Source organism: Paracoccidioides brasiliensis, assembly GCF_000150735.1.
Source record: "Paracoccidioides brasiliensis Pb18 unplaced genomic scaffold supercont2.3, whole genome shotgun sequence".
NCBI classification, from domain to species: Eukaryota; Fungi; Ascomycota; class Eurotiomycetes; order Onygenales; family Ajellomycetaceae; genus Paracoccidioides; species Paracoccidioides brasiliensis.
In genome coordinates, this window is record NW_011371360.1 from 1,833,059 (window position 1) to 1,851,101 (window position 18,043).

Below are 18,043 nucleotides of genomic sequence, written 5' to 3' on the forward strand. Positions count from 1 at the left end.
GTGTCAGAGAGACATCGGATTTCGCCAGCTGAGAATACGTTATATTCCACCAAGACTTAGCTCACTCAAGTAATCATTCAGTTTCGGTCCTCGGCGGCAATTTAATTCATCGAGCCATCCTGTGAAGGGTAGGAAAGATCAGTGGTCAGTGATTGTCCGGAACCAAGGAGTTCTTGGAAATGAGTTTGATTTTGTCAACATATAAAGTCCGCCAATGATCAAGTCGAGCCAGCGATGCATGATGCGGTGAACTTGCACTACGGTTCAAACTTGCGGGGCACCCATAGCTTAGATGTGGCCGCTTCTTTGGGAATATATGTAGATATATATATCGGGTGGGTCAAACCTGGACTGTGTTAGCTCTGGTGGGGGGGAATGCTACATACTCATTTTCCTCCTGTTAATGAAATGATGTGAGCTGGTGTAAATTGGCTGTGGTAAGACTGCAACCTCAAGTTGTTGGGTGGGCTGCGGAATTCCTTCTGCGCTATCTTTGGGATTTCAAAGTAGACAGTAAAAGCTGGGATTCAGTTTCAGTGGGCGAAAGTTTGCCGTGCTTGAACTGTCGACACTGCCTTAGAGGCCGGCCTGATATCATACCAAGAGCGCATAAATCTATAGATTATAGACGAGCATAGCACTGCAAAAAAATACTCAGGTGCAAGAAGACTTGGCCAGAAGTATGATTGGAGACCAAGTTTATAGTTATATGCTTTGTTTTAATCAGCAAAGTGCAAGCCTTCGATCAGGACAACCACATATGGGCATCTCAGGGCATTGGATAAAACATAGCCATGTCCACTGGAGATTTGGCGTACATCAGATACATTCATGCCCAACATTTTGAAGTAGTCAAGCCCAGAGATGATTCAAGCAATATGGCCGTTCGAGTCTTTGAAGCGGAGCAAAAGATCGTGTATATGTAGGGCCTTTTCCGTGCTATGCACTTTTCATAAGGCAATGTTCCTGGATTGGTTTCGGCCGACCCAGTGTAATAGGGATCCGCTCAATCCGTGCCTGTATTGCCTCCTGAGATAGATTCTTCCAGCGCTGCTCCCATACCTTAATAGCTTCTGCCTGGCTCTTTGGTGGCCCCTTACAGGTAGTTCTTCACTTCATCCATGGCCAGCAGGGTTCAATTGGGTTAAGATCAGAGGAATTACCACATCAAAGCATTCAACAGACATTGTATATATTATAAATTCAGTATTGAATGTAATGGTCATGAGAAGGAGCTTTATTCTTTTTAAACAATTGTGCCTGGGTGTTCTTTTTCACGCTCTTTAGCAAAGAGAAAGAGGTTTAGAATGAGGATTTTGATTTGATATCAATATCAATTTATATCACCACCACTGCCACAAGAATGCTTATCTGTTTTCTGTTTTCATTTCCATGTAGATTTTATGCTGTGGAATTGATGAAGATTCAGCCATCTCATCCCATTCCCTATTTCTCATTTCTCTTTTATAACTGGCTCTAATTCCTCATTTAAGATATCAATAATCTTTAGAGTTTCAGTTTTTTCTAAAGCAGTCTCAGAAAGCCAGCAATGACAGAGCTCTTTCTTATCATAAAAAAAAATATCCTCAAAATATGAACTTAGAAGAGCTCCTCCATTTTTCTCAAATACAGCTTTGTACAAAGACCTTCTCTTTGATTCATTATATTTGATATCTGTCACTTCAATGAAGAAGAATAATAGAGGTTTTATTGGATCAAATAATTAATTTCCAATCTTCAAGAGTTTAATCTTTATATTCAAGACAGAATTGAAGTCATTGCTGCATTATTTTCTTAGTTAATCCAGGTTTTTATGTTAACTTTGTCTTCTGAAATCCAGCAGTCCTCAGAATTCTCCACATTGTAATGGCAGAAATGTTGAATCCTTTCAGAATGAGTTATATCAAAGTGTGTGATTTTTCATATATTAATGATTAGCAAGATTCTGCGGAATTAAGGTTTCATGGCGTTTTATGGTGGCGCCTTGGCTAAGTTAAGCCCGTTGTTTCTGTCAGCTGAAGCTCCACATCTCTAAGGGAGAATTCATATCGAGAGTATCACCTCAAACCGTGGAAGCCTCCAGACCCAACGGCCGCTCCCAGCTGCTAATTGGCAACGTGGTGTCTTCTTGCATAGAGGAGGCCGGTTATTTGCCAGACTTTCGCGGTTCAGTCATTGTGTTCCCACATACCGATCCCCGTCCTACTCAACGGTTCCATCATTGTTGGGAAACATGAACATGTGGGGCAGGGGTTGCTCAGCCACTGACAGACGCTAATCGTCTCTTCAATGCAAGCAGCGCAAGCAGACAGGGTTTTGCAGCAATACATGCATGCATGTGGTTCCAGAAAAAATTAACTGATACGCCTTTTGCCAGCGCCGTTCAAGGATTATATACAAACCACGTGATATGGCGCAAGTGTGACTGGGATGAGGCGCCCGCTCTTCTTTTTGCATGTCTGACTTTGGACAACATGCTCATTTAGGACGCCTCAGCAGATGACTCTCAAAGCAATCCAACATTTCGCAAATAATAAATGCTAATTTCAGAATATCAGGAGCACGATAAACTCGGCTACCTGCCCCCGAGGCTGAAAGCTCTGGCAGCCTGTAGCGGCAGGCGAAGAAAATAATACACCTTGAATAGAAGGAAGGTTTTCTTAGCTGAAGATCTACGGCGCTTAGGTCCGTTCTGTGATCGGCATCCATTGATTGCTTGGACAAAACCTAATCGCAGACGAAAAGGAACGGCGGTTCTCTGTCGGTCGCTTTTATCCAAACGTTGGGTTTGTCTAAGTTAAAAAGCACGACATTAGGACTAAACATAACGGACACTCAAATCTTAAATAATAATAGTAATAATAATTTAATAACAATAATAATAATTTAATAACAATAATAATAATTAAATTAAAATTAAATTAAATTAAATTAAAAATAATAAATAACAATAAAATAAAATAAAATAAAATTTTACACTAAATGAAATTATATTTTTATAAAAATCCAGTTAGGTAAGATAAACCCTCAAAAATGGCAAATACAACTACTTCCCATATTTTACAAACACCTTCCTCTTCCACCCATCCTCTCCCACAAACGCCTCCTGCTCAAGCCGATAGTTGCCCAGCCACGGCAACAACTGCGCCCAGATGAGCCAGTAAATACCACCGGCAACCACAATCGCGATACCCACAACGCAATGGAGGTAGTAGGGCAGTTGGTTGTAGACATTCTGGCCTTCTTCGGGTTGTACAAAGGGTGTAATGACAAGAAAGATGTTGCTGAGGCCAAAGAAGATTACCACTGGCAGCGTCGCTCTGACGGGAGGGTTCCAGTTGTATTTTGACCGGTTGAGGTAGAGGTGGATAAGGCCGGCGGCGACGAAGGTGTTGATGATAGAAAGGGGGTATGAGATTACACTGTGTGTGTACGTTAGTAAATTAAGCTTTTGTGGGAAGGCTTCGTGGACAGCGGGAGTAGGTGGGTGGGTTGTGGATGCATACTTAAGAATAAAGTTGTACGCATCACCAGGTGGGGGTGCTAGCATGATAATGACCGAGACAAGCCAATGCTCGAAAAGACCGGCGAGAGGCGCGTCGAGGGGTTTATTGCTGGCCCATAACCGAGAGAATGGGAGAATACCCTCACGACCAAGCTCTTGGACCACTGTCATGATATTAGAGAGAAGTATGTAGCAGAGATGCTGTGCGGAGGTTGAGACATACAACGGCCTTGCGAGAAGATAACACTGAGCACATTGCCAAAAGCTGAGAGCGCGACGAAGACGGATAGTGCTCGTTCAGCCTTGGAGCCAAAAACATTTCGGAAAAAGGATGCGGCCAGAACACGGCCGGAGGAAAGTATTTCATCCTTTGGTACTGCAGCGAAATAGGCAACCTATCATTTAACCATGTGAGCAGGGGAAAAAAATCAATTCCAATTAAGGGGAAGGGGAGAGATAACCATACATTTACCAACATGTACAATGTCGACACAATCCCCAGCGCGAGAGGGGCGGCGATCTTCAGCGTCCGTACAGGATTCTTAGTCTCGCTCAATGCATAATTGGCATTGTTGTACCCAATATAGCTCCAAATGACATTATATAGGGCCGTGACCACTCCATATGCGCTTCCCCTGGTTCCTTCAAAGGCATTATGGAAGTTGTTCGGCTTCTCAACTTTGAGAGCGCCTCCCAGTGCAGCCCAGCCTGCCACGGCAATTATAACGATGATAATGAGTTTTATAGTGCCTAGCAGGTTTTGTAGACGCAGTCCCCATTTCAAGGCAAGGCCGTGGATTAAAATTGCAGTGGTGATGCAAGCAAGTCCAACACCTCGCTGATTCCACCGTGTTACCTCGACCTGCGCTGCGTGCAGGATGTACTCGCCAAAGATGACGGAGTTAGATCCCGCCCAACCTGCTCTCAGTTAGCATAAATGGTGGGCCATCAACGGCAAGAAAGTTTAACCTGCCTCACCTAGGAAAAACACATATCCAGCATACATGCACGATGTCAGGAACCGTGGCTTCCGGAACACGTATTCCAAGTAATTCTTTTCTCCGCCGTTTCGAGGAATCCCAGTTCCAAATTCAATGTATACCGCCATGCCCGCGGCAGCAATGATCATGCCCGCAACCCAAATAAACAGGGACAGCCCAACACTACCTGACAGAGCAAAGATACTACTAGGCGTCGCAAAGATTCCAGTGCCAATCATGCGGTTGAAGATGAGGAACACAGCTGACGTGAGTCCTATCTGACGTCGTGCAGAACCTATTTGATATGTGCCATCAGAAGTTCTGTACCAAAGGTCAACCAAACAGTGGACATAAGCTAATTATTTCATAGCTACGCGCATCAGTGCATTGTATTCCACATACCCTCTGACTGTTCCTCCTCCGCCGGAGTGACAGCTTCCTTGAAGTTTTGATTGCTTGAAGATCGCCATATCCCAGACAGCCAATGGTTGGCCTCGGTTGCCATCTTAGGTTTGCGGAATCCGCAGTGTCAGCTGGAATGCTATTTGTGCGGTCAAAAACAATGTTTTAGTGAACGAATGAATAAAACATAGAGGATCCGGAGAAAAAGGAAAAAAGGGAATTTGATGGACTGATTAATAGACAGAGCCAACATCACTCTGTACAGATGAAAATATCCTGTCAAGACAAAAGAAAAGTCGCAATTGCTATACCACGAAGACGCAACGCTCGACGAAGCATTAAAGGAGTTTGTAGTTCTTATGGCGTGTCTAAACCTAGTCAAGGCGAAATGGAGAGACGCCAGCAACAGTCCCTAATCAACGAGGAATGCTATATCATCGCTATCCAATAGCATTTTTCCGATAAGAAAATTCCGCTGCCGAAATTGTGACATGTTCCGCTTCGATTTTCTTTCTTCCTTTCCTTTTTTTTTATTTTTTATTTTTTTTTATTTATTTTTTTATTTTTTTTATGTTTTTTATTTTTTATTTATTTATTTTAATTTATTTTAATTCATTTCATTTCATTTCATTCATTCATTTATTTTTGGAGTTCACAGCTCTCGAAGATGTACCCGTTAATTCCAGCGCAAAACTTGCTTTTCAGATTTCTTGTAGAGCGACATACTACAGATTTTCAGGCCTGGAATCAAAATGAGACTCGCCACAGCCAGTCGCCATCGCTTAGCTCACTGACATCATAAATGCCCCTTCATGTTTGAAAGACTGTGGCTGACAGTCAGAAAAGAGAAACGAAGAAACATATAAATAGTAGTAAGGGAAAGAAATATATAGATGATGACGAATATCAGCGCTCGTTCGTTCGTTCGTTCGGCGATGGGAGCATCCGGGAAGGGAGGTTGGCTCCTTCGGACGGTCTATCCAGATCACGTGCAGCAGGCGGAACCGGTCAAGACCGTGAGTTGCTCAATCAAAAACATGGTCTATCACTTCATACCTTCATACTTATCCTTCAAGCGTCCATTTGAGAGGAAATTCAGAATCTCGATTTATAAAATATCCAAATATGTTCGTAGATTCGAGATCATCAAGACCATTAACTCTTCTTCACCTCCAAACCAGCTTACTAAACATGTTCTAACTCTGTGACAAATGTGACAAATCTTCCACACTCTGAGAAAATAGACTCTCAATACATTTTCTTATATTCCTTGAACACTTCGTCCAATCACAACCTTTGAGAATTGAGAGGGTTTAACTTCGAATTCTGATATCATTTATCTGGAGTGAATAGTTATTGGACAATCTTCGTACAACTGCCAACAATGCTTACCAAAGCTTAAATGATATGAATAGTTTAACTAGATACAACAGATTCACTTTTATATTAACCATCTCGACTCGAGCTTCACCAATTCGTGCTGAGCAGATTGGCCAAGGAGACCCGGCAATCGTAAAAGACAAACGTACGCCAATTGTGCCTTGACCTCAATTGAGTCTTCTGTGTAGAGGGGGGGACAAAATGCAAGTGTGGATAAATGGACATCCTCTTACCTGGCTAATGACCACCCTCAAAAATTAAACTATTTAGGTTCGGGCTGGCGTGCATGCATCTTTACATTTACAGAAAACTTGTTAAACTATTCAAACACCACTCGTTTTTGTGTTCTGAAAACATATAACATATCAATAGATATGTGACTCTATTCTGCGCCTTAGAGGCCTGCCTCAAAAGTCTTAGACATCTTTCTGCATGGAACTTCGTAGTGAGCTCCTTTTTCTTTCTAAGAGGCCCCCTGTTGTATAACTATCTATATTATTAATAGGCCTTCAGAACATGGAACAGAGCCATTATATCAAAAGTAGACCTCTGAGAGTATTATAACTCCAATACTTAGAAATAAGAAGAGTGGAATTGAATGCAGAGCTTACTTAATTCATAAAGTCTGCTGATAGCTATTTTTTTTTTTTGTGTGTGCTAATTTGTAACTATACATCATGCTGGATTCAGGTCATTGTTGGACACTGGATGCTCTCATGGTAAATGACATGGAGCCTCACACACTTAAATGGATTAATCCTCGGTGCTTGTGGCGTTCAAATCAGAAGTGACTATGGGCCAGCTCACAAGTAATGAAAGTTGATTTTTCTGACGTGTCAGAAGCCAGCTCAGGGGTGTGTGTCATTTTGTCAATCTTTCAAGTTACTCCGTACAGTGTTGAAATTGAACTGCAATTACCCCGCTTTGGAACTGCACTGAAAATTGAGGCACAGTGATTCATATCTATTTTGGCGGCGTCAAATGCAAGAGTTGACTTGAGTATTTCTATTGAAATTACGGAGTATATCTTGCAATTCTTTTGTGACCAAAATAATTATATTGTCTTCTGCTTTTTGAATCTAACGTTATAAACAAATAATGGGTGTTAAAGTCTGGATCCTTGTCTACGCTGGAGACCCGGTGGACCTTTGCAAGTATCGTCATGCCAGCCTATTCATCAGGTTTGGTGACGAGCTCCCAGATTGTGGCACTTTGTTCCACATTACTGGTGCGCAAAGGAGTTTTCAGTTTGAGGAACAACCAGGATATAATCCTTTGAAGAGTTCCAAGCTCCGCAACATGGTTGAGGTTGGTGATATTTCTGCTCAAGTGTCGAATGTTCGCTTTATTCTCGCCACCACCGGAGTGCGGAACGGTATCGAAGATGCAGATTGGAATTGCCAAAACTGGGTTGGGGATGCACTCCAAAAGTTTGTTGAGCAAAGATGGCTCAGAGCAGAGCAAAGGGACGTGGCAATCGACCACATGGTGCAAACATGCCTTCAGGCTACAGATGAGAAATGATGTATGTTGACTTCTGTATGAACTATACTTCTCGAAAAATATCAAGACTGACTGATGCCGCATAGGGTGATCAAAGAAAGGATATGTTCAGCTGCTGCCTCCTCAAAGTTCATGACATGTTACACATCGGGGTTATCTCCCATCGATGAGCGTAGCCAGGTATAACTGGACGACTATTCACTAAAATGCTTCCGGCTTGGAAATAAGAAGAACCATTTCAGATTTTCAAATAGCATGATAGATTCTCTAGTGTGGATTCCAAGTAACTCTTTCTCAAAAAGCTGAAATTGATGACAAGAAAGAAATTCCTACATACTCCTCCTCGTAACAAGGCGGAAGCATGTAATTAAAATAGTCTGGCCATCCAGGCATTGGATTCAACTGCCTCAAAGCCCTGTAGTGTTCCCAATATTCTGGATACCACCCAGCGTCCTCCCAGTCAATAATTGCAGTGATATTGCCATGTTGATCCACAAGAATGTTTCGCGGCGCCAGGTCACCATGGGAAAAGATAATGTCGTGGTTTTCTTTAAGACAGGCTTTGGCATAATGTCGCAGAGTTGATGGTGCCTGTTTAATAATCCTCGAAAGAAGGAATTCATTGAAATCCTTTTCATTGTCGAATGGTCCGCAACTTACACGATCATATCGACCAACCGTCGCTTGGCACCGATTCAGCCCGCCAATAAACGACCCTTTCAGGCGACGGAGTTGGGATATATAAGAACCAATTTGACGGGTAGCAGATATCCTTTGGTCGTGAGTCAAGGTCTCCCAGGCTTCTTCAAGGGGAGTGCCAGGCATGTAGTCCATAACAATTGCTTTTCGGTATCCATCCTGACGTACTGCGTGCACACGAGGAACAGGGATAGTGGTGTTTTCCGCCACAAATCGCAACGTATCTGCTTCATTGATATTGATCGACCCAGACTTAACTACTTTGTCCTCTCCATAACGGATGACGGTTCGATTTCCCAAGGAATGTATGACCTCACCCCCATCGTCAAATTCAAAAGACATCTGGTATAAAAAGAGGGCAACAAGAATCAATCTCAATCTTCCAACCTTATTCGCATATGTTGCAAAACAGAAATCGGAGTCCAGGGTATAAGAAGTGGCTCAAAGTTGACGGCGGCTTGCTTTTGTTTGCGGAGTATGTTGTTGGGTTCAACTAGCCGTTGGACAAAACGCAGATATATTACCAACAACAAAACCAGGGTGAGCCGAACTCTCTGAGTTTGGTCGTGGAAAGAAAGTCAGGTCAATGTGCGCGATTTTCAGCCATGATATTTAACGGTGCATGGAAGATGGGAGATATAGGAGGAGGGAGATGCATTTGTGAGAAATAATCAGCTGGCCAAAGTTCTCCAGGGCTGTTTTTGGCAGCCTTCCTCTCGGTCAGCTTAACACATAAAAGTCCGCTTTTACTCATTATGGTTAGGGCAATCTCGGAGGGTAATTCTTTCGGTTTGATTGGCTTAGCAGTGACCGCCAACATGAACCTGCCAACTTGCCAAGTATCATGGCCCCAAGGGATCATCCCCGTTCCACAAAGGGAGGTAGCTAAACTATCAGACGTACGAGGGACAAGATTGCTGTAAAACATGTAATCTGCGTACAATCCGAAGCCCCAGGTTTCGCGGAATAAAATGCAGACATGGAAAATTGAGATTTAGCAGAGCAGATACGAAGTTAAAAATCGAGTCACACGACGATATTCTACTACGATTATATAAACCAACCCCTCAGCATTTATCGAAGTGCCAGCGATAAGCCATGCCCCCAAATTTATAACCTCTGACAAGCCAATCATATTCAGCTTCAAAGAACAGCGCGCGCTGTGTGAATGGTAAGTTACAGCGACCGTCAATGACTTTCTTCGATTTAGTTCAGGTTCTCAAACCTTACCATGATGGAAGTGTCCCGTTGTAGAATGAGTAATGAGCAAAGTTCTGGGTGAGTGGTGTATCAGAAACTCACTTACATCGTCATCGAAGAAGCATCTACAAGAAGATAAGATGCAACAATGACCCATAGAGGAGGACACTTGGGCAGCTGAAGAATCCCAGAGTCGCCAGGAGGAGGTTATAAAGAAGGAGAGGGAGAGGTGGGCGAGAAAAAAGTCGGAGACGGATCTTAGAGAAGTATTATGAGCACTGCAGACGACGCCTTGTCTGGCTCTTGCTATTGTTTAGGATGCTAACTACTGAAACTTCTCACTCACATGACCCTTCAAGCTTTAACAGGAACTTGAGAAGTGGCATGATGAAGAGTACCATATATATTTGCCCATCTATGGGAACTGTATGGTTGAACATTCTTCTGAGAAACTTTCTAGAGGTAGTTTGAAAAGCTGAACATTTGATAAAACTAACTGATCTGATTTAATATATGATTAGTTCTTGTAGAGATTAGAGCTTTGTCATATTTTTATTCATGTTAATAAGTTTAAATTTATATAAAAATATAAAATATTAATAATATATCTCTTTATATATACTTTTAGTTATTTGTACCTTTTTTATCTTAAAATAAATAATATTATTAAAAGTTAACTTTAATAACTTTAAAATATAGTATGATTAAATAAATAATCTTTATATTAAAATTTTCTTTTATTATATAATAATATTTTATTTTTGATTTATAGAGAGTTAAGAAATTTTTTATACTATATTATTTAAATTATATACTTATCTTTAATAATAATATTAAAATAAAAATATTATTAATATAATATAATATTTATATATTTTTTATTAATTATATAATAATTTTTATTTTTTTATAAATAATTTAAAATAGTATAATTTATTATTTAATTACTAATTTAATTATTTTTTTATTTTAGTATAAAGTAAATTATATATTTATTTAATATTTTAAACTTTATTTTTTATAGAATAAAAAAATAAATTTAATAAGTTTTAAATTCAATTATAGTTAAAAATTAATTATTTACTTATTTTGTATTTTTACTTTATAATATTTTATTTTAATCTTTTTTTATATTTATAAAAGTTAATATATATTAACTTCTTATTCTAACTATTATACTAGTTATCTTATCATAAAGTTTGAGTATATTTATAAGAAAAATTAAATTATTTTTCTTTATATATTAGTATGTTTATCTTATATTTTCCAGTTACTAGATGTAAGTATTTTTGCAATTTTAAAGTAAATAAATAGTAGTTTAAATAAGTAATAAACGTAGTTTAAATTTAATTACATATATATATTTTATAGTATATATAATAATCATCAAGACTTAAAATATTCTGAGCAGCTTTATAACTACTAAAAAATAAATAACATCTTTTTCAAAACTTAGCCAATTTTTGGAATTTTGATTCAAGAATACTCTTATTGAAAAGCCCTTACTGAAATTGATCAGTCTCTCAATTTTTATACTATTCAGATAAGATTTGAAAGGTTGATTATTGAAAACATACTTTTCTTTGAAAAGTGAATATTTAACAATAATTTTCATCATCAACCCACAACACTTGATCTAAAAAGTGTGAAAATTGAATGACTAAGAGATTGATTAGGTCAAAATAATCTAGACAGTTTTCAAAAGCATTCATCAAGTCATTGTTAAGAAAAGACACATTCAAGCTCTTTGAAAACTCTGTCAATTTTGATTTTCTTCTCATCACATCAAGTATCTTTTCAGACTGTCCTCATCAAAGTTTGCCTAGATATAGTAGAAAAGATATCTGTGGAAAATGAAAAGCATGTGGTCTAATATTTCTGCATCTAATCTCTATAGACTATGAGTTAAAGATTAGAACTAGCTGAATATAGCTGAGAATAGAGGCAAGCTAGAACTAAGTGCATACTTATAAGGCATTTCATAGAATTGAACTTTAACTAAATCTTTAATAAGTTTAACAGAGCTCAGTTAAAACTCAGTTAAAATCAACTGAAGCTTTAACTGAATTTGATTAAGCTATAGTAGAGAAGATGTTAAAATATGAATGTGAGCTGCATAAGAAGAAAACTCTTTGCATTGCTAACTGCTATATAATAGAATACTAAGCTTGATGAAATGAAAGTGAGTACTAGAGCCTGCTCAGATTATAACAACCTGCATGATCATGTGATCATATGATAAGAGTTAGGCCAAATCAGATGCTGAGTCTAATCCAATATTGAGTCTAATCTGATGCCAGACCTTGGTCAGACTCAGTTGAGTGCTGAGTCTAACAGAAGGTATTTTAGTGAGATTTGAAGATTTCTCTTCAAATGTTAATTTTTTTCTGATTTCTCTTCAAAAAATCAGAAAAATCTTATTTAAAATTCAATTTTTTCTTTAATAAAAAAAAATTTAAATATTGAATTTACATCTATTTTGAAAAATTAAGCTATATATTAGTTGTGTGAGGAAAATTTCTTCAATATAAATAGAATTAATCAGTTTTTAACAATTTTTCTACAAAATATTATATTTTTTTACTAGTTTTTTTCTATTAACTGGTATTTCTTTTTTAACTTAATCAGAATTGAAATTATTTATTACTCACTTCTTCTATATCTTAAAAAATATTTATAAAAATTTTATTAGTTATCTTAAAAATCAATCTCAGTTTATTAAATTTTCTTGAAAAATTTAGTCTAGTTATTGAACTAGTAGTAAAATTAGAAAGATTTCTATTAAAACTTGTTAAATCAAGTATACAAGAACTATAGATAGAAGTCAAAAAATAAAAAAAAAATACTTTCTATATTTAAAATAGAAAAAGAAACTTAAAAAAAAACTTATTAAAAACTTTTTAAACAGAAGATTAAAAAAAAAGAAATAAATTAATAAATTAAACTAAATAACTTAATAATCTAAAGGTTATAGTATTTATTTTAAAAAATCAAATAGATGAAGAGAAAAATCAGAAGATTATCAATCTTTTAATATCAATATCAAGGCAAATTCATAAGATCATCAAGTTTAAAGTAAATATGATTAGCTCAATTAGATATATTTTACTTTAGTCTTAAACTAGTCAATCTAGACAGAAAGCTCTTATTTATCTCAATTAAAATCAATCAAAAGTAGTATAGAATGTAGTTAAAAAGTCTACTTTTGTATAAATAACTGCTACTACTATTACTACTTCTATTCAATTAGTCTTTGAAAGTATCAGAGAAAAAAAAGCTTAAAATTAGAGAAAAAAATTTAAAATAAAAAAAGTTATATTAGTTAAAAAAATAATATCTTATTATAAAGCTCTTAAATAGAGAAGCAATAAGCTAACTTTAAAGTTTAAAAATGATTTTTAAGTTAAGAAATAAGCTAAATCAAAGTTTGTTCTTAGTAGTAATAAATAAAAAGATAATTTCTACAATTAATATCTCTTTTATGAGAAACTTTATAGTAATTATCACATTGTCTAAATTCTCAACTAACTTTCTGATTAAAAATAAGAAAGAATAGAGATTTCTACTGAAAAAAAACCTATAAACAGAGATTAAATTAGATAAAATAAGAAATGAGGAAAATCAGTTATTTACAATATTTTTAATAATATTTTTAATGATAAAAAAGGTATGATAGTACTAAAAAAAGAAATAAAAAAATTATAATTCTATAATTCAACTAAAGAATAATTTTATTTGATTGAGTAAATCTGATATTAGATAAAAGAAAAAAGTAAAATCAATATTAATTGTAACTAAGTCTCTAGAACAGACAAAAATCTTATCACTTTTTATAGCTGATCAAGTGCTAAAAACTTTTAAATATATTGACTTTAAATTCATAGTTAAAACTCATATTCAATATAAATGATGTCAAAAATAAAGTCACTTTATAGAAGTTTATAAATACTTTATAATATATAAGATTTATACAGAAAATCATAGTACAATAGATCACACTTGTATTATATATAATATAAAAAGTAAATAATGTTTTTATATTATAGTTAAGTGTAAGGATTACAAAGAAAATCATATATCAACAGCTTTAATTTACTCTTTTTATTTAAAGAATAGAAGAAATGAAGTCTCAAAAGAAATTATAAAGATAAAATAGTCTTTAATAAGAATAAAATAAATTTTTAGTCAAGAAGTAGAACTAAGAGAAGAAATTCTCAAGTAGAGAGATTATCAAAAACAAGTCTTTAGTAAAAACTAAATAAACTGTTAATCTAATTACTACTATAAGAATATTTAATTTTAGATCTCAGAAATTGATTTTTATAAAAGCTGTTATAATTATTAATAATAGTAAATTATAATGCTAAAAAAAGAAATATTTTTATTTATATAATTATTTAAATGTTTATTATAATATAAAAAGAATAAAAAAAGTAAAAATTTTCTTCTAAAATTATACTTTTATAGAATAATATAGAAAGTAGTAATATTTATATTTATTTTTATCTAAATATAGCTTTTATTCAGAAAATTAATTTCAAATATAAGAAAGAAATCTAGATACTGAACATCAATTTTAAATTTTACATTCTAAATACTATTATTTTTTACTAGAGAAAATTAAAGTTAAATCTAAAGTAATAATATATTTTAAAAAGAGTTCAAGATTTCAATTTAATTTGAGATATAATATGGTTTCAGATTCTGATATTCAAATTGATAATATTATAGATAAATTTAATCAAATTGAATTTATTCAGCTAATTAATACCTATAATAAAAAATCTTTACAGGAAAATAATAGTAGCTAAATAGTAAATAGAGTTCTTTTTAATTTATTAGTAAATAAAAGATCAATTATAAGTGAAGATTTCAATACTTATTACTCATAGTAAAATAATAATATAATTAATAAGTGAGTGAATCATATAAGCAAATAAACCACTTCCCACTCTTTATACAATGAGAATGTCTTCAAAGCTTCAACTATAAAGAAAAAGTAGCAAATTACATTATAAATTATTTTTTATATACTTAGAGCATGTGTGGGCAGTATGCTCAATAATTCCACAGACACTACACTATGATGCTGCATGTTTTTGTGATTGCAACTCAGCAGCCTCAATCACCTTCTGCTCTCATTCATTGACTCTTCATACACAATTCAAGCCTTCTTCAACCCTCAAAGCACTCTTTTGAGCTATATATATACAGCTTCTTTCTCACTTTCTCTTTTGTTTGGCATTTTAAGCTCTTAACTCTTTGTTTTTAGCTATTAGAATAGCAACACTGTGTATTACCATTTGACATTTCTTGATCAGCTGATTTAGGGCACAATTGATTGGACTGAGTAGGCTCTATGTACAGTACTTGATATATTCTTTAACTTTCTCAGTCTGCTGCTCTAATTGGTATATATTATGTGGTGTGGCTATCACCCAGGAGGCCTGAGAGCTGTGAGATGTCCCTGGGGGGGTGGGGGTATGCATCATGGTATTAAGCTGTGAGAGAATCTGCTCAAAATCATATAGAACCAGCTCAGCAGCTCTAAAGCTGCTTTTGATATTGCTCTCAGTCAGGGTCTGCATCTGAGCTGCAGGATAGAAATTTAAAAACTTCTTCTTGTCAATATGATTGATTTCAAGCTGTATCTGATTTTTTATCTGCTGTCTATATGCAGTTTTCAAAGGTGAGAAGCAGCTAACATCTAATAATTGAAGAAGATAGGAGGAATATAGCAGCATGTAGAGAGCAATGATCTGATTTTCAGTGCAAAATTAATCAAATCTAGTTGAGGCATGGCTTTGATACCAGTCTAGAATCAACAGTTGATATCTGTTTTTTGTACAGAGTAGAGTCTCCTTGTTAAACATCTTTTTCAGCCAGTATGAGCTCAGCTAGTCAATGGTCCAGTCATTCTCACTAACTTCAATCACCCAGTCACATGGTAGCCCTTCTGTCTCATACCAGCAGGATTGATGCATCTTTTCTTTGAGGATAATCATTGTATGCAAGGTTCAGCTAGTTGTATTGACTTCAGCAATAACAGTCACTCATTTTCAATCTTCAGATTGTACAAGCTTGAGATTCTCAGCTCTTTCAGATTTAGTCATCACTCTGACAGTCTCAATTACACTTATCTGAAACTCTGTCTCATCAAAGTTATAGATATTATCTTTCAGAATCTTATACTTTGCAATAGTATTTTATACAAGTCTAAATCACTCATAGATAATCTCAGAATCCTCACATAAAGCTCACTGATAATCATACTTGCATGAGAACTTGGATTTCAGCTCATCATGATACTTGACAAAGTTTTGTACCAGCATTCACCCACTGTGAGTGGGGGGTTAGATTCTTGACTGACAAGAAGAAGATTGGTCATTTCTCATACAGCTACAACTCAGAGAGGCTGACCTCACTCATTTATGATCAGAATTCATTGAATAAGAGATTCTTCCTCTGTAAGACTAAGTTTTCAGTTCTTTGAGAGTGGGTCAACATGTGCTGTACAATCATATATATGATGAGTTAAAGTTGCATAATAGACTTCATATAGCTTTGCTGCAGCTCATACACTTGAAATTTGATTATTTTTAAGTGCTTGAATGACTAAAAAAAGCCTTTCTTCCTGAGTAATGGCTTTATTTCTATGTGTGATTAACATTTTTGATGCAGAGCATTTCTCATTATATGAAGAATGAGAAGTGGTTTACTCACTTATATGATTCAATTGCTTATTGATTATATTAACTATACTCAGTTTATAAAAGCAGACAAATTGATATATTGATTGATCTTAAAAGAATTTGATTTAATTAATGAACTTGATAAAGAAATATACTATAAATAAAATCTATTAAAAAAGATAATCATAGATCTAATCTTTTTATCTATAGAACTATATAAGAAAAGAATATAAAGTTAATTTATTAATTTAGAAGAAGCATTAGAATCAGATCATGAAGTCATTCAATTTAATATGTAATTAGATGATAATGAAATAGTTGAGAATCTATTATTATCTAATCAATATAACTTTAAAAAAGCTTAATGAATAGAGATCATAAATTATATATGAGTATTGAGAGAGAAAAAATCAAGAAAAGCTTTTATAAAATATTAATATTAAATTATTAAAATTTATATTAGAGAATAAAATAGTATTAATAATCAATATTATAATTTTAAGTATTAAAGATAATATATTTAAAAGTATTAATCAAACTACTCAAAACTTTAGTAGTCTAAAATTTATAAATACAAAGAACTAGCTAGAGCTAAAAAAGATTGAAAAGATAATTTAATATTTGTGAACATATTTAAAAATATCAATAATAATTACTTTTCTAGTATCAAAAGAGTAAAAAACTAAATACTAGAATAATTTTCTTGAAAATATAGAAAATAAAAATATTTTTAAAGCTTTTAACTATATTAAATCTAGAGAGATAATAAAGCTTTCTATACTAAAATATAAATATCAAAATCGAAATTATACTGCTAATATATTTAAAAAAAAATATCAAATATTTATAAAAGTTTTATTTTTAAAATTAATAGTCTGAGAAATACATTTCTATAAATAAATATCATAATAATAGAACAAAGTGAAAGTGGTTTGACTTAATGAAAAATGAGCTAAAAATAGCTATTTTCATTATTTCTACTAAAATAGCTACTAAACCTGACTTTATAAATCACTTTATAATATAAAAAGTATACTATGAGTTAAAAGAAGAACTTTTTGCATTATTTTTCTTTTTAATAAAACATGAATATTATTCAGTATACTGGAGAGAGATAACAGAGATTATTCTAATAAAGTTTAATAGAAAATCATTAATTTCTAAATTCTATAAAGTTATATTTCTATTGATCTATTTAGAAAAGATTTTGAAAAAAATTATTAGTTCTAGATTTTTTTTTCTAGCCTCTACTATTAATATACTATATAATAATCAAATAAGTAGTAAAAAATAAAATTTAACTATAGATATAGTTTTATCAGCTATTTATAATATTTAAATTGTTAAAAATAATGGTCTAGTCTTAACTGCTGCTTTTAGTAATATAAAAGATGCTTTTGATCATATTTTAAAAAATAAAATAATTTCAATTATGTAAGAGATAAAGTTATCAAAGTTCTTAGTAAAATAAATCATCTATTTTATGATAAAAAGAAGTATTTAGCTTCTTTTTAATATAATAAAACAGGGAAAAACCATTATTAAAATAGAAATTTCTTAAACATCTTCAGTCTTATTTATTTTTTTTTGCTATATATATAGCTAATTTATTCAAGAATAAAAGTATATATGTAGTAAGATCTCTCAGTTATATTGATAATATTGATCTTATTATTAGATCT

General features: G+C 34.0%; 3 protein-coding genes across 3 annotated transcripts; 1 reads left to right on the forward strand and 2 right to left on the reverse strand.

The window, feature by feature from the left end:
- Positions 1 to 3,046: 3,046 nt before the first annotated feature.
- On the reverse strand, positions 3,047 to 4,990 carry PADG_02934 (uncharacterized protein; the record flags this gene model as incomplete). Its single annotated transcript, XM_010759898.1, has 6 exons — positions 3,047 to 3,422; positions 3,507 to 3,669; positions 3,729 to 3,900; positions 3,972 to 4,426; positions 4,484 to 4,780; positions 4,888 to 4,990. 6 exons carry the CDS (start codon positions 4,988 to 4,990, stop codon positions 3,047 to 3,049), a joined length of 1,566 nt encoding a protein of 521 aa, XP_010758200.1.
- A 2,375-nt stretch (positions 4,991 to 7,365) lies between these two features.
- On the forward strand, positions 7,366 to 7,791 carry PADG_02935 (uncharacterized protein; the record flags this gene model as incomplete). The annotated part of the gene is made up of 1 exon (XM_010760357.1): positions 7,366 to 7,791. One exon carries the CDS (start codon positions 7,366 to 7,368, stop codon positions 7,789 to 7,791), a length of 426 nt encoding a protein of 141 aa, XP_010758659.1.
- Positions 7,792 to 8,064: 273 nt separating this feature from the next.
- Positions 8,065 to 8,811, reverse strand: PADG_02936 (uncharacterized protein; the record flags this gene model as incomplete). The annotated part of the gene is made up of 1 exon (XM_010759899.1): positions 8,065 to 8,811. One exon carries the CDS (start codon positions 8,809 to 8,811, stop codon positions 8,065 to 8,067), a length of 747 nt encoding a protein of 248 aa, XP_010758201.1.
- Positions 8,812 to 18,043: the final 9,232 nt, after the last annotated feature.